The following is a 21117-nucleotide window of genomic DNA, read 5'->3' on the forward strand; positions in this document are numbered from 1 at the left end:
GGCTCTGCGATACTTTTTATACAATCCAAGTCTCAACTCCCTATCCTTTTCTATTCGATGTTTTATGTCGTTTATTTGATGTAATCGAAATCCATCAACAGTTTCCATCATTTCATTGAGCGCTGGATATAAACTCATAGTGTATATTACGAATATATAATAGTCTTTAATTGGTCTTGCTTAAATGTTTTGAGAGTATACATCAACCTTATCAAATGTATATTATACGGCAAGAATATCTTAGAAAGAGAAATACTACCACTTTTAATAATTTGAACCCCCTCGAGGGATGTAACGGGTGATGCACCGACATGAATAATACTGCAACGTTGACGCTCATGTTTCTTGAGCCATTTAATCGATAGACCTGGTAATATTTCGAAGGCATCTACCGGTGCATCTCCGAACAAGACTTCAATAATAAGCGTAGAAATATTAGGTATTGCACTCAAGTTCTGTTTAATATCATCGAATTCTGTAACCAAATTTAAACTAACATTTTGGATTGCCGGACGACTATATAACATATGACCTGGTTTTTCTGGCAGGGGAGTGACTAACACACTTTTTCGTTTTGACGGGATATAGGCCGCGAGTACGATGCCACTATTTATTATCTTAGTTAAATTATGTCCCTTACCCATCATCGCATAAGGTGGGGTAATGACGATATTCAGTAGCCACTTGATGTTTGCCTCGACCATAGTCCATTTATTCTCACTGTTGTAAATAATATTGTACGGAGTGGTTTTAAGGAGTCTACTAACGTCGACATCGCTTAAATCTTCTAGATTACCCGTGAATGTAACTTCTTTCCGCTTGTATACATTATCGTGTAAGTGTAAAGCGTATAACTTACCATTGGTACCGGGTTTATCGAATCCTTCTGTGTCTCCGAGATCGGAAAGCGCAATTGTATTACATTGTCTTATCGTTCCAGGGCCTGATGCATCAACCATTATTTATAATATGGAGTGTTACACTTAAGTATCCTATATGTACAGGTCGGTGTTTTACATCTAATACAGAAATTTTAAGGTCTGAAATAATTCCCTGCTTTAATTTTTTATATTGTAATGTTGAAAAAGATTCCGTTCTACCGCTATTGTATTTTTCATCCTTCACTGGAACACTTCTGAGTAGAGTTGAAGGACTTTCTTGTTGAATATTATCCGTTGTGCTTATTTGATCAAGATGGATGCACAACTCTTTATAGGGAACTAAATCAGGTAAATAGAGTCCCTGATCTGTTGTCTTGATTACTGTTATTTCTCCTCTCCATCCAAGTGTGTATGCTAAGTTCCTGTAAAGCTTTACATCCTTTTTTCCAGAGCTTAAAATCAGTAACCCATTTGACTCATTTTGTGTTAGACTAATTCCATTAGGCTTAAAAAATTCATCATTGAGTGAGCATACGCTGTAATACCCATCAGGTATAATGTATTTTTGACCATTTATTTCTGTCTCATTATTATAACCTCTCGTAGCATTTATATTGGTCCACCGCGGGTAATACGTTACATCGCATAGAGCGACTTCAAGTTGTCCATCCGAGTTATCGATAGTACGAAGCAGTTCAATAGACTGACTATTTGTTATTCCCAGGAGTGTAACATACATATCAAATATACAATGATACTATATCATAACTTAAATATGGAATCAACCATTATTTATAATATGGAGTGTTACACTTAAGTATCCTACATGTATAGGTTGGTGTTTTACATCTAATACAGAAATTTTAAGGTCTGAAATAATACCACGCTTCAATTTTTTATATTGTAATAACGAGAAAGATTCCGTTCTACCGCTATTGTATTTTTCATCTTTCACCGGAACACTTCTGAGTAGAGTTGAAGGACTTTCTAGTTGAATATTATCCGTCGTGCTTATTTGATCAAGATGAATGAACAACTCTTTATAGGTAACTAAATCAGGTACGGTATTAAATACAATAAAGCTTGAGCTGCTTTGTAATGTTATTTCTTCTCTAAATCCAAGTGTAATTGCTAAGTTCTCACTAATAATTATATCTGATCCTTCATTGTAGATTTTCACTGTCCCAGTCGCCTCACTTTGTTTTAGACTAATTCCTTTAGAATTAGTAAATTCATCATTAGAATTAGAAAATTCATCATTGAGTGAGCTTACGCTGTAATACCCATCAGGTATAGTAATAATTCTATTAATTTTATTTTGGTCATCTATTCTAAATATCTTATTATTACCTCTCGCAGCATTTATATTGGTCCACAGTGGGTAATACGTTACATCGCATAGAGCTACTTCGAGTTGTCCATCCCAGTTATCGATAGTATGAAGCAGTTGAATAGACTGGCCATTTGTTATTCCAGGTAGTGTAACATACATATTAAATATACAATGATATTATATCATAACTTAAATATGAAATCAACTTACATTACTAATCAATCGATTATAGTAACTGCCTCTGGTGCTGAATTTTTAGTTAAATTCCCCGATATCTTTGAAAAGTACAGAGTCACGGCAACTAGCGATAAAATGGTGCACGATTGGTTTCACAATCCGATGCAATTTTGGCAGAATCAGTTAAACTTTGCCATATGGTGTGCCACAACGGGATGTGGCGTATCTCTTTACGCTCCAGGATTTGAACTGAATAAGTCTGTTATGTCATTTCACGTGTACTATCAGATTAGACGTATACTTAAAGAAATTAGTGCTCCATTACCGCAGGATCGAGCGTGGAATTCCACAAATAATAATTATGATAGGTCCGCGTATGAGCGTATTTGTCAGGAATTTAATGTTTCTACGAGTAAAGATTGGCGTATTAAAGGAGCAAACCATGGTCTAGGTGTTCCTTACACAGAGGAAAATAAATCCGTCAAAGAAGAAAGCGATTATGTATATAGAGAACTTAATAAACCTCCAGTTAATTTTGGTAAGTTGTATAGTACCAGCAAACTTTACGCAAGAATATATGATCATTGGCATAAAACTGGTGATTGGTATAAAGGCTGGGAACTTTATAGTAATGATTGGAGAGGGGATATTATGAGTTTTAAGAGTGGTTTAATTTACATTGTTACAAAGTTTATACAAATGAACGATACCGCAAACGCTTGGAATGAATTTCTTAATGATAAAACGGAAAATAATTTTACTAACCCAGGATTTGTAAGAGTTAATGAATCGATAAGAACCTATGTATGGGCAATTCTCGGTGCACAATCGCAAACACGAACGTCCATTATCGGTTCTGGGACGGCGCTCGATGCGCAAAAACAGTTTGTCTCAAACGTGGAGGACGCCATTAATTCACCAGTTGACATACCATCGTCTATAAAGCGTTTTCAAGATGCATTACAGTACGCTCAATCTAAAGTGGACTTTGTTTATGCGCCGGGACTATACATGTCTCCGAGTAATATGGAACTTAAGATCGGTCAAGTGATCGGTTATAATAATAAAATTGTTATCGCTACCGATCAACAAAAACCAGGTATAAATTCAGATATGAACGTCGAATTAATAACGCAAACGATCACGGGTGAAAAGGGAATAGTCAAGCCGCAAACATCTTTTAATGCGCAACCATCTACTGATGCGCAAGTGTCACCGCATATTGCGGCTAAAAATCAACAACATATCGATGAAAAAACAGCGCTTGTAGTGGGTGGAGTCTCGGTTGGCTTACTCATGATTTGGTTAGCGAACTGATTTGGTGGTTAAATAGTTCTTAGCGAATACGTACAACAGCCCTGCAATTGCTACGATCAACCCCCACAAGTTTTGACTAAGCCAAGTGGTGGTCTTAGCTAATAAATTCAATAGCCAGGAAACAACACTTCGGTACATGTAACGTTGAATTATCGTAGTAGGTATCCAAGATTTCTCCGAGTCCGTCCGAGGCCACCATCGAGGCTGCTTCCAAATCATCTGTATTAACGAGTTCTTTCCTCATAGTCTGAAGAGCCTTAGTAGTCTTCGCGGGAAGTCGTCGGTAGTCTACAAAACCTAATTCATCACGAACAAAGCCGATGCCTTTTTTAGCGGCTATCGTAGACAAGGCTAGGGGCTTACGAGTACGAGAATGCATAAGATCAATATCCGGAGCCCCACGCAGTCGCAATATTCCTTTACTATCTATCTCAAACTTTGAATATTCACGACCTATTGGAGTAACATAATTTTTATCATCTTTTAATGCATCGTAATAATCATCAACGGCTGGTTTTAAAAGTTCATCATTTACGGTTGGGATCATAAAGCTGGTTTCATCAGTACCCTCTTCGATTGTACTAGTATCAGTTATGTTATCTAGATCAAAGTCATTATGTTCAAAATCAGTCATTTTTATATTAAACATAGGGTACATGTTTTCAATATAACAATGTCTTCGCAATACGGACGCAAGTTAAACCCACAACGCAGACTTCGAGATCCATTAGGGGTCAAAGCAATTCGTCAGTCTGTAACTATAACTAATAATCCTAGTACCATCGATCAGAATCAAACGCTTCTGGTTCGCTTTCCTAATCTCGGCGCACACGATGTGTTAGTTCCGGGAACTGTCCGACTATCATTTACGATTGTTTTGAATTCTACCGACGTTAACAGGGAGCCGGTTCAGAACTTAGGTCGTGCTATCGTTAAGAAAATCGCTATTAAAATTAGCGGTAATGAGGTTTTGAGTATCGACGATAGCGATGTATACTATTGTTACATAGATCTCTGGAGAACGGATAAAGAGCGGGAAAACTTACAGTACCAAGGTATTTGTAATAAGAACACATTGAGACTGCGCGTAGATGCTTCTAGTGGTGATGGTACCATTGTAAAAGATCAGGCCGTTGCCGACGCATTAGGTAACCGATTCTATATTCCCCTAGACTTTGAATTACTAGATTCCCACATGCCCTTTTATCAAGCATCCCTAGGCGATAGGTTAGAATACGAACTCACTTTTAACGACTACGGTAGAGTAATCAGATCCGCTAATGTAGATGCTAGCTATTCCATTGACAATATCTCGCTCGAGTACGATATGATAACGGATCCCGAATTAGCCAGACAAATTCGTAACCAGTATTCGGGAAGTTTAGCCATTTTGTACGATCGCGTGCTGCGACATCGAAAGATCACGAAGGACAAAAAAGATACGTTGTGGAATATCAATCTAAACGTCCCCACGAGGTCGTTGAAGGGTATTTTAATGTTGTTCGAGGACCCCTCAGATGCGTTTAAAAGAAATACCGAGAAGTTCTACAATCCCAAGATTACGAAAGTAGAATTGACTATCGAGGGCGTGCCTAATCAACTATATAGCCAAGGAATGCTATCGCATCACCAGTGGGATGAGATTAAAAAACTTCCTTCTATAAAACACTCTCCGGAAGTTAACGCGGTCGTGAAAGATCTGTCTCTCGGGAGTGTATCGATGGGTGAATACCTCACCTCGAAGTACGCGCTATGGCTCGACATGCGAACAACGGACGATGACCAATTACACGGCAGTGGGAGGAGAATAGAAAATGCTAGCGAGGGTGTCACCATACAGATATCGAAGCTCCTCGAAGCGGCTGGTAAATTAAACATATATTTGTACGTGATTATGGATGCGCAACTTAATATACAAAATGGGAGATTCGTGCAAGCGATCTATTGATAATCTTTTACCTAAAGATCCGCACTGCGCTATCATATGCGGGCAAACGGGCTGCGGAAAAACAGCCTTTATTCTAGATATTTTAGAAAGTCATTATCGGGACGTTTTCGATCATATTATTATTCTGTGCCCGACTATAAGCGTTAATAAAACATACTTATCCAGAGATTGGGTAATGAATGACGACGGAATACACAGAGTCGATCCAGGCGATCGTTTACAAGACTGTCTCCGAGTATGTCATGAAAAATACAAAGGAGAATCAACCCTTTTCGTAATAGACGACTGCAGCGCGAGTAAAGAACTCACAAAAAAGAAGGATATGCTTTCATATTTAGCATTCTCCGGTCGGCATACTCAACATAGCGTTTGGGTACTTACTCAAAAATACAACTCTGTCCTGAAAGATCTCAGAGAGCAGACCAAATGGGTAGCGCTGTTTCATTGCAAAGACAGAGATTCATTCGAGGAATGTTTACGCGAAAATGATGTTATTTATACCAAGAATGAACGTGACAAAGTCAGAAAACTGTTAGCAGCAACGAAGCACTGTAAACTCGTATTAAAAACCGATCAACCAGCTGCTTACGCAATTGCTTAGCAAAATTATAGCAAAATTATAGCAAAATTGTAGCAAATATAGCAAAATTGTAGCAAAATGTAGCAAAAATGTAGCAAATTGAACATTAGCGGTTAATATTACATAAAATGTGGTTCGAAATCCTCATTCTTTCGCAACAGTTCATTATTACCGGATGTATTGGATACGTCATATTATATTATGTTAGACTTAAATATCTCCTTAGGTATTACATTATGGAATGCGACGAACTCATCGAACAAATTCTCAAAGAATCTGATCCTGATCAACATGCAGATAAACATAGAGAAAGACTCGCGGCTTTGGTAGCCGGTGGAAAATGTTCCCAATATTTGGGAGAAAATTATACCATCGAAAAAATTGATAACATGACCGACGAAGAGATTAAAAAACTGTACGCGCGTTACGAGTCTAGACTGGGAGCTACAATGACTAAAACGATAGGGTCGTCTATATTACAACTATACACAGTCGTAGCTAGTACGTTTCTCCCCATCCCGGCAGAACATCGCATGTATTTATGCGAATCTCTAGAGAAAGACCCATTCATCGAACACGCTATAAGCTCAGTGAGCTGTGAGTTTTATCATAGATTCGGAATGTTCTTAGCTCCACTCACCACAGCTTTAATAACGGCTAGGTATTGTCAATTTAAACATACGTGCCCACTTAATAATATAAAGAACGAAGTTCAAATAAATAATGGAGACACAACAGATTGCGGAAACACAACAGATTGTGGAAACGGAACAACAGATTGCGGAAACAGAACCACAAGTGAATGAGGATGAACCACAAGTGAATGCACCACAAACACAAAAACAAGCTAGAGTTACTAAGAACCCCCAAAAAATAGCCGCAGGAAGAAAGGGAGGGCTGGCGCGCAAAGCAAAATTAATAAATAATTCAAATCCGATTAAAACATGGGCACTAGTAGGAGTTGCTGGTATAGCGGCTGTATGGTTCTTTTATAAGACCGAAGAAGAGAAAACGTCACCCCCGCCGCAACAACAAGTTCAATTAGAGGTTAGTCCTCATATAATGCTATAAGAAGCATGACTACTCCAGTTACAGACGGTAAAATGTTGGTAAACGCGATGTATCATTCAGCGGTGGTCACCGGCTTGGCCATTGGCTATGCCCGTATGGCTAAAATGCTTACTAAAGCCACACCTCCCAAGCTAGATTTTAATGGATTTGATATAGGTATGATGATTCTGGATATTGGATTAGCAATGGCAACGAAGGATATGCTCATCAAACAAGGACTTATCCCGGAAGACATAATGAAGTAATGAATATTTATATTCATATACTTTGGCATCAATTGCGATGATGGTCGGTGGAGCTGTTGTTAATGCTCTAGCTTTTTCGGGGAGTAATTATTTATTTTCCAGTATGAGGGAATCAAACGCTAAAGAAGTTGAAGAGGAGCGTAAACGACATAATAAAGCATTAGAACAATACCAAGCAGCTCAGTTACAATATACGCAGCAGAGAATGAAGAGATTAGACTTTATTCATGAACAACTGATTAAGGAAGGACATTCAATTCAAACGTTTAAGGATGTCGAATCCGCCATGCACGAATACTACCTCGTTTATGGGAAAAAACTCGACCCAATACCTAGACCAACAATGAGTCAGTTTTATACACCGTCAGAGGCTCAGAAAGACCGAGAGGTCGCATTTGTTATTATTGGGTTATCCGCAGTATTGATTTTCAGCTATTCCCTAGTGTAGATGTGATTTGCATTTAGACAAATGATATGATAGATGTATATACCATGAATAACTGCAAGTTTACACTCATGGGGAAGACGACTCTATGTAACCGCCGCTGTGTTGATGTTTACTGCGGTATACACAATTATTACATCAAGCGTGGACACATAAACTATAAGTGTTCTGAATGCGGGATAGGGGTCAAAGGTCATTATTGTTTATGTAAGAAACACGGTGCTGATAGGGTCAGGAATCAGATTATTTATGCTAGGAAGAGAGATTACATCAATGAGAGGAATAGGTTGGGGAGGATACGTATTTAGATATATGAAAACAACCAATTAGACAAATGAATCATTTTGCATATACCATTCAACCACAATGGTTTTTGTCAGAGAGTTAAAAGCTATGGCAAAGCAACGTGGTCTACGTGGATATTCTCGAATGAGAAAAGCTGAATTGATTACCTTACTTGGTTTGGAACCACCCCAGACTGTTAGAGAACTCAGAGTTCGAGCGAGAAACAGTGGGCTGAGAGGTTATTCTCGAATGAGAAGAGCTGAATTGATCGCTTTACTAGATAATAATAATGATGATAATGATAATGTTGATGATATTCAACATAATAATGATGATAATGATAATGTTAATCAACAACAAGAATTAATATTTGTACCCACATCCGCCGGAGTTGGTAAATATCTAAGAGGTTGGAAGATGGATATTAATTCCAACATAGATGTTAACGATATTAAGCCCATCATATCGAGTAAAATTAACGAGGAATTAGATGATTTACAAAGTATAAAATACCAGCTGACGATTAAAATGACATTGAGTAAAAGTAACGCAGACGATAGCGTCGAATATACCGAACCATATTTCCGTAGCAATCAAGAAGTTATAACCGAATCCGATACTATAAACGCATCATTAGATACATCAATTCAGAGGATACAGGAAACTTTAGAACGCTGGACTAATAGAGGTTCGGGTTGGGGTGTGGATAAAATCGATAGTTTATATTTAGATATAGTGAATTATATGCCTTTCAAAGGTGGATCTTATATAGATTTACCCCCGTATTATAAGAAGAAAAAAGCCATAATTAATGTAAAAAATAAATCCGATGATTGTTTAAGAATGATGATAAGATCTGCATTGTTCCCCGTAGACAAGCATCCGGATAGACCTTCTAGCTATCCCCAAAACGATGGACTCAACTTCGATGGTATAGACGAACCTACACCAATATCGCAAATTGATAAGGTGGAAAAGCAAAATAATTTAGCTATAAATGTTTTCGGACATTCTAAAGGAATTGTTGTACACAGAATAAGCTCCGCTCCGGAACATATTCCCAGAATCAATTCATTTCTGATCGAAAAAGATGGTAAATATCATTATACGTGGATAAAGAGTTTAAACAGGGTGCTATACGATCAAACTAAATATAAGGGAAAGAAATATTTCTGCGAAAGATGCCTGCATGGGTACAGCAGACAAGATCTATTAGAATCGCATAAAGAAGACTGTAGAGGTGTTGGACAGACAGCTATCAGGATCGATATGCCTAAAGAGGGAAAAAATATATTAAAATTTGAATATTATTGTAATCAAATGCCAGTACCGTACGTAATTTATGCCGACTTCGAAGAGCTTATCAAGCCCATAGAAAATACCAACCATAATAATCAAGAGAGTAGTTTTACGTACAAAACTCAAGAACATATTCCTTGTGGGTTTGGATATGTAGTTGTAAGGTATGATGGGAAAACAAACACTCCCGTGATTTACAGAGGTCCCGATGCAGCTGGAAAGTTCCTAGAATATCTACAAAATGAAGAGAGAATAATCAGGGAAGAATTATCGTGTAAGAAGCCCATGCGTATGTCGATAGATGATTGGAGGGCCCACAAGAAGTCAACGAGTTGTCACGTTTGTAATAAACCCCTGGATGGGGATTCCGTAAGAGATCATTGTCACGTCACGGGTAATTATCGGGGAGCCGCTCATAACGAGTGTAACTTGAAACTAAAAATGAATGCTCAAACAATACCCATCCCCGTTGTGTTTCACAACCTTAGAGGATACGATTCACATCTCATTATGCAAGCTATCTCAAAGACCGACGGCGGTTTAACGTGCATTCCTAACAACATGGAAAAATACATATCGTTCTCGTTGACTAAACCTATACATTATAGGGACAAGGATGGGAAATCTAGAATAAAGCAAAGTAATGGGCTTAGATTCATAGACTCCGTACAGTTTCTGTTATCTTCCCTGGACAATTTAGCTAAAGCGAACAATCCCGATGACTTCGCTATAACAAATCAATATACCGATAAGATAACTCGTCATTTGCTGCTGAGAAAAGGTGTATATCCTTACGAATATATGGATGATTGGTCTAGATTCGAAGAAACTGAATTACCACCCCTCGAATCATTCTATAGTAACTTAACAGAATCTATAATAACTGATGCCGATTATGAACACGCTCTGACGGTCTGGGATAAATTAGGTTGTAAGAATTTAGGCGATTATCACGATCTGTACTTAAAAACCGATGTACTGTTACTCGCCGATATATTCGAGATATTTAGAAAGACGTGTTTAAAACAATACGGCTTGGACCCGGCATGGTACTATTCCAGTCCCGGACTATCGTGGGATGCATTGTTGAAGAAGACCGGCGTAGAACTAAAACTACTCACAGATTACGATATGCACTTGTTTATTGAGAAAGGATTAAGAGGTGGTATATCGATGGCAGCGAAAAGGTATTCTAAGGCTAATAATAAATTAGTGGAAGGATACGATCCGAATAAACCCGACACGCATATATTATATCTCGACGCTAACAATTTGTACGGATGGGCTATGAGTCAACCTTTACCCACGGGTGGTTTTGAGTGGGTCAATGTGAATGATATCAATGTGAATGATGAGAATAAAGGGTACATACTAGAAGTTGACTTGGAATATCTGAGTTCCTTACATAAAGACCATAACAGTTATCCGCTAGCTCCCGAAAGATTAATGGTTAATAAAGACTGGATGTCGGAATATCAACGTTCATTAATGGGTAATAATAGGTTAGCTAACGTAGAAAAACTCGTACCAAATTTGATGGATAAGACAAAATATATAGTTCACTACAGAAATCTCCAGTTGTATCTATCGTTAGGTATGAAACTAAAGAAAATACACAGAGTTCTTAAGTTCGATCAAAGCCCTTGGATGGAGCCCTATATAAGGCTGAACACAGATTTAAGAAAGATAGCCACCAGCGATTTCGAAAAGAATCTGTATAAGCTCATGAATAACTCGGTATTCGGTAAAACTATGGAGAATCTAAGGAAGCGTGTTGATGTTAAATTAGTCAGATCTAATGAGGAAGAAAGACTCAGGAAACTCATAGCCAGTCCTGCTTTTAACAGAAGCAAGATATTCGATAACGACTTAGCCGCGTTGCATATGCAGAAAAGTGATATAAAATTCAACAGACCGGTGTACGTCGGTATGAGTATTCTCGACTTGTCAAAACACTTAATGTATGACTTTTATTACAACGAACTTAAGAAGCAATACGGCGATAGATGCGAGGTGTTATATACCGACACAGATTCTTTGTTGATGGAAATACAAACCGAGGATGTGTATAAAGATATGGCAGAAAAAATAGATATGTACGACACGAGCGATTACCCTAAAGATAATCCACTGCACAGCGTTGTAAATAAAAAGGTGTTAGGTAAGATGAAGGATGAATGTGCTGGGACTCCTATAGCGGAGTATGTGGGATTAAGACCTAAGATGTATTCTATAAAGAAGTCCGATAATGGAGAGATAAGAAAAGCTAAGGGTGTTAAGAAGTATGTGGTAAAAAAGCATATCAAACATGAACAGTATAAAGAATCATTATTCAATGGTAGAACGTTCAAACACGAGATGAACTCTTTAAGAAGTTACGATCATAGGATATATGGATTAAGAATGAACAAGACATCATTATCCCCCTTAGATACAAAGAGATGGATTGATAATGATGGTGTAACTACCTATGCTTATGGTTATGGTGGTAATACCGTACCGTCGGGAACTATGAACAATTCTTCTCGTACAAATGCCCTGCCCGGTCCATCTTGAAGATAATAAAGAATAGGCTCTCCTTCTTTCGTAACCAATCGACTAATGTTATACGTCTTGAGGGACCATATGGGATCGGTTGCGCGACGTAGGCCTCCTTCGAGTTCACCGGGCTGGTATAAATATCTTACCCTTACTCTATCCGGAAGTTTTTGTTCTTTGCCTCTCCTCGGTGCTGAAGATTCGGAAGTCACGGATTTCATTTTAATCGCATCGGATGGTTTCTTCCCTATTAATCTCGTCACTTCATTATTCAGCGCTGATACAACGGCTGATAATCGTGTCACCCATTCGGTTGATCTCAATCGCTCGGATTTCATTTCGATCCCATACTGATAGCCAAACAAACGTTCCGCTAATGTCCGGTTAAATCTTTCAACGATGGCTTGACTACGGTGGGCCTCTCTTTCACCACGGACGATTTTGACGTCGTGCTTTGTTAAAAGTTTAGTTACCGATCCCATAAACTCGCGACCGGGATCTACTTGAAATAGCTTAGGCCATTTTAGCGGTCCGCGTTTATATATGCGGCTCAGTGCATTAGCTACTTCTGTTGAATCTTTCGAGGTTAATGGCTCAGCCTCCTTGTATCGACTAGCCACATCCACTACCGTTAAAGCGTATTTATACGTTTTGCGTTTTACCTTATCATGGGGAAGAAACAAGAGGTCAGCCTGATGAACTTCATTCGTCGTAGAAATATCGAACTTCTTTCTCGGTATATAACGCGGTGCCGGTAAATATATTTGCCACAACGCTTGTTTCTTTAACCAATCCTTGGCCACATCTTTAGATACCTTTGCCGCGGTGGCTAATTTTTTTATTGCTCCTACACCTTTCCAATATCCTCGTGGGCTATAGTAAATTTTATTCATTATTAATTAATATTGATGTTTCGTTTAATACAAATCATGACTATCGTTGAATCGCATAATCATTTTGGCATAAAAAATTCCCCCTGTAGTGGTGGTATAGGTATATGAATCCAGCTCCAGTGGAAGTGGTCCAGAACCCCTATTACCTATACTACTAAGCTGCCTAAAATTATACACATAAATTTCGTAGGTTGTAGTTATGATATTTGCATTGTTTTCCTTCATTTGCTGTAGCATTGGACAGATTCATTCTTGTTCCTCTACGTCTTGGTTGGAAAAATACTTCGATGCGCGATAGACATTGATGTTTTTATTTCGACGAGACTGGGCACAATATGGAGGGGAATGTCCAAGGCTGACAGAACGAGAAGGACGGGTCTGGGCACAATGTGGAGGGGAATGTCCGAGGCTGACGGACCGAGAAGGACGGGTCTGGGCACAATGTGGAGGGGAATGTCTGAGGCTGACGGACTGAGGAGGACCGGTCTGGGCACAATGAGTAGGGGAGTGTCCGAGGCTGACGGACTGAGAAGGACGGGTCTGGGCACAATGTGGAGGGGAATGTCCGAGGCTGACGGACCGAGAAGGACGGGTCTGGGCACAATGTGGAGGGGAATGTCTGAGGCTGACGGACTGAGGAGGACCGGTCTGGGCACAATGAGTAGGGGAGTGTCCGAGGCTGCCGGAACGAGAAGGACAGGTCAGGGCAACAATGAGGAGGGGAATGTCCGAGGCTGACGGACCAAGAAGGATGGGTCAGGGCACAATGAGTAGGGGAATGTCCGAGAAGGACGGGTCTGGGCACAATGTGGAGGGGAATGTCCGAGGCTGACGGACCGAGAAGGACGGGTCTGGGCACAATGTGGAGGGGAATGTCCGAGGCTGACAGACCCAGAAGGACGGGTCAGGGCAACAATGAGTAGGGGAATGTCCGAGGCTGACGGACCGAGAAGGACGAGTCTGGGCACTATGTGGAGGGGAATGTCCGAGGCTGACGGACTGAGGAGGACCGGTCTGGGCACAATGAGTAGGGGAATGTCCGAGGCTGACGGACCGAGAAGGACGAGTCTGGGCACAATGTGGAGGGGAATGTCCGAGGCTGACGGACCGAGAAGGACGGGTCTGGGCACAATGTGGAGGGGAATGTCCGAGGCTGACAGACCGAGAAGGACGGGTCAGGGCAACAATGAGTAGGGGAATGTCCGAGGCTGACGGACCGAGAAGGGCGGGTCTGGGCACAATGTGGAGGGGAATGTCCGATGCTGACGGACCGAGAAGGACGGGTCTGGGCACAATGAGTAGGGGAATGTCCGGGGCTGCCGGAACGAGAAGGACAGGTCAGGTCACAATGAGTAGGGGAATGGCAGAGGCTGACGGACCGAGAAGGACAAGTCTGGGCACAATGTGGAGGGGAATGTCTGAGACTGACGGACTGAGGAGGACCGGTCTGGGCACAATGAGTAGGGGAGTGTCCGAGGCTGACAGACCGAGAAGGACGAGTCTGGGCACAATGTGGAGGGGAATGTCCGAGGCTGACAGACCGAGAAGGACAGGTCAGGTCACAATGAGTAGGGGAATGGCAGAGGCTGACGGACCGAGAAGGACAAGTCTGGGCACAATGTGGAGGGGAATGTCTGAGACTGACGGACTGAGGAGGACCGGTCTGGGCACAATGAGTAGGGGAGTGTCCGAGGCTGACAGACCGAGAAGGACGAGTCTGGGCACAATGTGGAGGGGAATGTCCGAGGCTGACGGAACGAGGAGGGAGAGTCTGGGCACAATGTGGAGGGGAATGTACGAGGCTGACAGACCGAGAAGGACGGGTCAGGGCAACAATGAGCAGGGGAATGTCCGAGGCTGACGGACCGAGAAGGACGAGTCTGGGCACAATGTGGAGGGGAATGTCCGAGGCTGACAGACCGAGAAGGACGAGTCTGGGCACAATGTGGAGGGGAATGTCCGAGGCTGACAGACCGAGAAGGACGGGTCAGGGCACAATGAGTAGGGGAATGTCCGAGGCTGACGGACCGAGAAGGACGAGTCTGGGCACAATGTGGAGGGGAATGTCCGAGGCTGACAGACCGAGAAGGACGGGTCTGGGCACAATGTGGAGGGGAATGTCCGAGGCTGACAGACCGAGAAGGACGGGTCAGGGCACAATGAGTAGGGGAATGTCCGAGGCTGACGGACCGAGAAGGACAGGTCTGCATCACCAGTGGACCTTAGACTCCGAGGGTGATGGCTTTAGTCTACCTACCCTATATCAAGAGCTAGCTTAGAAGACTATCTTTCTGGACAGACAGACTTCTCAGTTAAAGCTGAAGAAAATTTCCCCAAAGTATTAACACTGATGAATGTAATACATATCAGACTATGCTGGACTCATCTCCAATGTGTGAATGCTATGTTCAAAATTAATGAAACTATTTCACAATATTATATTTGTAATCACTTAAACTTTAGAATGGAGTTCACAGAATTCATTTGGAAAAGTTACAAACTCATTTCCTCATTTGACATCACTGAGTCCCATGGAGAAATTTCACTATTTTATGTCTCTTCGTTTAGAAACGATTTTATGATGGCTTCTGACAACCTGAGAATTGATGGATGAATGGAGCATACTAGTGCCACGTCAAATGATATCAAGTGCATTTATCTAAGCATGATATTTATTGTTTATAGAACAGACATCATTTGTGGACATTATCAAGGCAAACAGGCTTCAAAAAGTTTCACAAAATGTAAAACCACCGACAATAATTCAGCTTATCAGAGACCATATATTGATTTGTTTTAGATGTTAATATGCTTCATTTTGAGGGCCTGAGGATGATTCATATGTAAGGATGCATGTGTAAGGTTCCGTCATTTATATCAGGGAGGGGTGGTTCATGCTGGTAGTGTTTGTGTGGGAATGTACTTCTATAGATTTGTAACTTTCTAGTGAAAATATTAAAAATTAAATACTCACCAAAACACCAAGAGTAACATGAATATGTTTTAATTCTAATTGAAATATGATTCATTACATGTCATGATAGGACAAACGTTTTGGAAGGGTCAGCTAACTATGTATAATTGATTGGAAACATTAACACGGTATTTTGCTGGTCATATTTTCACACACTATATGTTCTAAATTCTTTTATCAGAGAAAGCATCAGTTCTAATAGTGCCACAACCCAGCTACGCTTTTCATAAAGGAACTCTGTGGTGTTCTATTTACCAAACACATGTTCTTTAATTAGATTAATACAGTGTGGCCTGTTGGTTTCTGTTTAGCCTTGCTCCAAGGCTGTACTGAAAGAAAAGTCCATGGATGTGTAGTAATTCTATCCTCTTAATAGGCAAGTCTATATATGAGGACAGTACATCTAAGGACTCCAGTCTCTTATAGGGACAACTTGTTCTCATTAATCATATAATCAAGAAATTATGACTAAAACTAATAATTTTTGCCTTAGAGACTTGTGCAAGTCTAGTGTCTCCTGCCCTGTCGTCCATTAATTATTTCCGAATAATGCAGACCTACTTTTCTATAATGACTAACCTAGAAGATTAAACGCTACAAAAAAACTGGACTTTTGGAAACCACTGCTAAATTACTTTTCCAAACTTCCATACAAGTTCTTTGACAGTGCTGACATTCCCATTTTCACTCCACCTTCTTTTGACAAGTATGATCTACAGCGTTTATCACCCTTAGGGCACCTGTCCCCCAGTGTGCATCTGCTTCAAACTCCACACTGGGTTTACGGTAAAATTCACTATGTAACTTTCATCACCCATTCCCAACACTGCACCAGAGTTTACCGCGGATCTATAAATAGCCACATACATCACGGCGCAGTTATTGCACCACTACCGGGAAATCCAGGCACGGATACGAATCTATTTATAAACGACTGCGATTGTGCATCAATATAAGACAGGGGGTGTCGTTTTTACCAGCAACTTTGGTTGATCTTCGCTACAGAAGGTAAGGGAACTTTAGGTTTCAGCAGACGTTAACACAGTCAGCACGGAGTCGTAGCGATGCATGTATCATATGTACCGTATCCACGGGGGCAGACGAGGAAGTGAAAAGTGGACCCATATACCGTGCAGTAGATCATCCTAAGTTCATGTTTATATATAAAACTATTTTTGTTCCCCTTTTAAACAGTGAACTTTTGACGAGTATGAAAAAATATAAATATTCAAATATATGTCATTTATCAGTGCCACGCAGATCTAGCCAATATATTTTTTTTATTTTAATGAAACCGTACTCACTCACTCTCATAATATGCTGACATGTCATGATATATCTGCATGTATTTACATATGTCTCAGGATAACAACATGAATGTTATTTGCTCTTAGATCAAATCTGGCTTCTGAGGGCATTAAGAGATCTTCATCGCCCGTTGTCATGGCGGAAGTTAACAATCAACAAGCAGAAGAAGCCGCAGCGATCAAAGCCGCCCATCCGGGTCGATGTCGCGTGATGACCTATGTTGGGAGGTTCAGTCATGTCATCACAGTTCAACCCATGAATATGGATGCCACCATCAAATTCCAGCTGGAAGGTAGGGATAAAAACTCAAAGTAATTTATTTATGGGTTCTGAGGGAGTCTCTTGATTTGTTGATATTTAAACATGGATGATTGGTCAACCAAATTCAGTAAAGGCATGAATATTACTCAATGTTGTTAGATGTCACCCTATTCAACAAGAGGTATCAAAGAACACTGGTATTGACTATGATGCCATATGGCTGGAACATTGTTAACCATGTGCTGATACTGAGTGACTAACTGAGTTCCATGCTGTAGTCAGCAATATTCCATCTGAGTCCAAACATGATATCAGTGAGTGAGTATGGTTTTATGCCGTTTTTAGCAATATTCCAGCAATATCACAGCCAGGGACACCATTAATGGGCTCCACACATTGTACCCATTATGGGATTCGAACCAGGTCTTCAGCGAGATGAGCAAATGCTTTAACCATTAGGCTACCCCACTGCCCCCCAAAAGGTTTGACAACTCTGTGGTTGATAGTGTGAGTCACTATGATGTGGTCACATGTACACAGCCCTGACACAGCCCTGTCACTCCTGGAACTTGGACATGAGGAGCTAAGGCTGTAGCCACTAGGCTACCCCACCACCCCATCTTCCCGAGGCAAGAGAGTTAACTGACTATAAAAGTCCAGTTTACATCCTTGACGAACTAGGCTGTTATTATGGAGTTACATTTTGGCTTGACTAACGAGTCTATGCATAGTCCAATCGAAATCAGGTTCGTAAACTGTCGTGCAGATTTCGGTCGATTGCAGGTTTTGCAAAGCATTTGCATTGCCAACTAGTCAGCAGATATCTTCCAAATCTTTTCATGTTTTTAATCAAGGTGCTCACATGATTCGATGCATTTCACGATGTAAGACCCGTTTTATCACAATGTAGATCTTAATTATTGATCAGATCGCCCTAACTCGGCGCCACCATTTTGTGTGAACCAAATGCAAGTGATATGAGAGGTTGAATCTGCTTGGTCCATAGGAGAGGCATAGAAGGGACATAACTGGTAATAGCCACTGATGGCGCTTCGATCGAGCCCAGTGATTCCAGCCTAGTTCGGCAAGGCTGGAAACTGGACTTTTAAAGTCAGTTAACTCTCTTGCCTCGGGAAGATGCACCACCCTAAAGCAGATGTGATCCAATCATATCAGCGATTGCAATGTTCCTGTACATTATTTGACTGTGACATGATAAGTAATAGATCTCTATTCTTCTCTCCTTGCAGCTTCCTATCCAAGCAAGGTTCCCACAGTAACAGTCCGATCTGAGGCTGTGACTGATGACGACAAGATAGAGCTGCAGCAGCACCTCACAGAGGAGGCCGAGGCTAGCCTCAACACGCCAATGATTCAGACTCTGGTGGACAAGGCCACCGACTGGCTCAAGAGCAACGGAATGAGATCAGGGAAGCCTGGACGCTCAAGCGACGTTAACTCTGCTTCCAGACACCGTGGGAAGAAAGGGAAGGGAAAGAAGAAGATTGCCGATGAAGTTGTGGTGGAGAAGCTGGTGTCAATGAAGACGGCTGACGATGTTATAAAGCGTATCATGTGGGATGGATCCCTGCAGAGTGATGACTTTCTTGTCGGATACTGGGATCGCTTCCGGGGAATCATGGAGAAATACTTTTCCGCGTTCTCCTGGGAGGACATTGCTTCAGTTGACTACACTGTTCTGGCCATACCGAAACACAGGATCCAGTACTTCAAATATAAAACCGAGATCGTCTGGGACAAGGGTTCCAGACTGGACAACGTGTTTGGGTCGACTGGGGGAAAACTGACCATCACTGATGTCATTGAGAGGTATGAGAGGAACCGACAGAATCAGGCCCAGGTAGAAGATCATGACGAGGACAAGGACGTTGACGAAGATGAAGACAGTGACAGCGATGATGGCATCACTGTGACCATTGGCGGCATCAGTAACGGTGCATCCACTCAGAGACCAACATCGGACACTAACCACTACGTTGCTGGAGGAAACAAAGAAAATGACTGGCATGATGATGACAAATTCAATCCTTTCTGGAAGGACAAACTGCGACCAAACTACTTCATCGCCGTGAGGGTGACGGATCACGAGGTAATGGAGAACTTGGAGAGTGTCCAGGACTACATCCTCAAGAATGAACCACGGTACTCCAGTTGCTGCATCCCTGGAGGGGCGCTCCACATCACGCTATGCACCTTGGGGCTGGATACCCCCGAGCAGGTCAGCAACGCTGTCCGGGCTCTCAAGACCATGAAGTCCGACCTGGCAGCATCTGCCCCGAAGGAACCACTGAAGCTGGTCGGGGTGGCCAACTTCTTCAACAGGGTCGTCTATGCAAAGGTGCAGTGCTCGGAAACTTTCATCCCATTTGTGGACCATATTAAGCTGTGTATGAATGAAGCAGGCGTGGACATTCGGGATGGGTACGAGTTTATTCCTCACATGACCATCATGAAGACAACGCGTCCCGTCTCCCGGGTGATGGGGACGAAGGAGGTCAGTCCGTTTCTCTATGAGGGCTTTGCTGACATGACGTTCGGGACTCAGGCGATAGATGGCATCCATCTTTGCTCTATGGAAACACAAAGGAGGGACGATGGCTTCTACATCTCTCCATGTCACATTGACTTCACTCAGTCAGAATAAACTTCACAAATGGAAATCAGCAATGCAACAATGTTGATATTGTACTTTAAAAAATACAAAAACTTTGATCAAATGTTTTCTGAAGCAGACTGATTGACGTGCCAAGTGTTCTATCTGTGATCCATGTCATTAAATCATATTACGTTTATTTGTACTTTTGTTTCTGCTTTAACATTTTCTTTGGCTTGATTGACCTGGCTGCCTTAAAAATTGAAAATTCACAAAAGAAACAAATCCGAAACGTCCAGATGATCCCCAATGATTAATATTAAGGGTCCTTTCAGGCAATATGAGGGTCTTGACAGTAATGAAACTGTGTAGTGTACCGTATGTTTAGATATTAAATTATTTTAGAGCCTGGAATGAATCAATGATCATGATTGTTGGATGAAAAAACATAACTCCTATTGATGCGCTGTAGGTACTGTGAACATGAATGTGGGACACAGTATATATTTTCCTGCGTCCATTCTCTACATTGGTGAGTACTGGATGGACATTTGTGTGTCTCGTAAAACCCTGATGTTTTCCAATGATAAATTGTCATTACAAGACAAGGGAGATTTTAGATTTATACGTTTATTTGAACCAAACCAGGTCAAGATTATTTGTTTATCACCTTCCGATCCAAATCTTAACTTTTGGATGACTAATGTTTTTCTCTACAATGCATCTTATCCCCAACCAGCTGACCAGATGTTTTGCTATCAAAATCTGTAAACAAAGACAACAGGAAACTGTTCCTAGTCAGTCACACAGATGACAGGAAGAAACAAGAATTGTTAAACATAGATAAATGCTGGTGTATGCAGTGATGGTGCACTGAGAAAATAAGAAGAAATACATCTAAATAAAACAAATAAACGTAAAGGGCAACATTAATCGTCTGAATTGTAT

General features: G+C 41.1%; 2 protein-coding genes across 4 annotated transcripts in view; one reads left to right on the forward strand and one right to left on the reverse strand.

Moving 5' to 3' along the window:
• Positions 1–20340, forward strand: part of LOC139444876 (A-kinase anchor protein 7-like) — a 51681-nt gene extending 31341 nt beyond the window's left edge. For 2 of the 3 annotated variants that reach the window (XM_071225876.1, XM_071225877.1), the window contains exons 2-3: positions 17381–17586; positions 18806–20340. In XM_071225876.1, coding sequence (XP_071081977.1) covers positions 17430–17586; positions 18806–20220 — 1572 coding nt within the window. In that variant the 5' untranslated portion in view covers positions 17381–17429 and the 3' untranslated portion in view covers positions 20221–20340. Of the gene's footprint in view, positions 1–16895; positions 16995–17380; positions 17587–18805 lie in introns of those variants that run through there. The other variant, XM_071225875.1, reaches the window with a different exon arrangement.
• On the reverse strand, positions 13769–15222 carry LOC139445329 (uncharacterized protein DKFZp434B061-like). The gene is made up of 2 exons (XM_071226455.1): positions 14658–15222; positions 13769–14328 (listed from the first exon to the last, which is right to left on the reverse strand). Exons 1-2 carry the CDS (start codon positions 15220–15222, stop codon positions 13769–13771), a joined length of 1125 nt encoding a protein of 374 aa, XP_071082556.1.
• Positions 20341–21117: the final 777 nt, after the last annotated feature.

The sequence above is a fragment of the Haliotis cracherodii genome, unplaced genomic scaffold, assembly GCF_022045235.1.
Source record: "Haliotis cracherodii isolate W230 unplaced genomic scaffold, xgHalCrac1.p SCAF_6, whole genome shotgun sequence".
Classification (NCBI taxonomy): Eukaryota; Metazoa; Mollusca; class Gastropoda; order Lepetellida; family Haliotidae; genus Haliotis; species Haliotis cracherodii.

Coding starts and splice junctions, on each gene's coding strand:
- LOC139445329 (XM_071226455.1), bottom strand. CDS start 15,222: ATGCAGACCTGTCCTTCTCGGTCCGTCAGCCTCGGACATTCCCCTACT. Junction 14,329..14,657: donor AGACCGGTCCTCCTCAGTCC/GTCAGTCTCAGA, acceptor TCGTTCCGGCAG/CCCCGGACATTCCCCTACTC.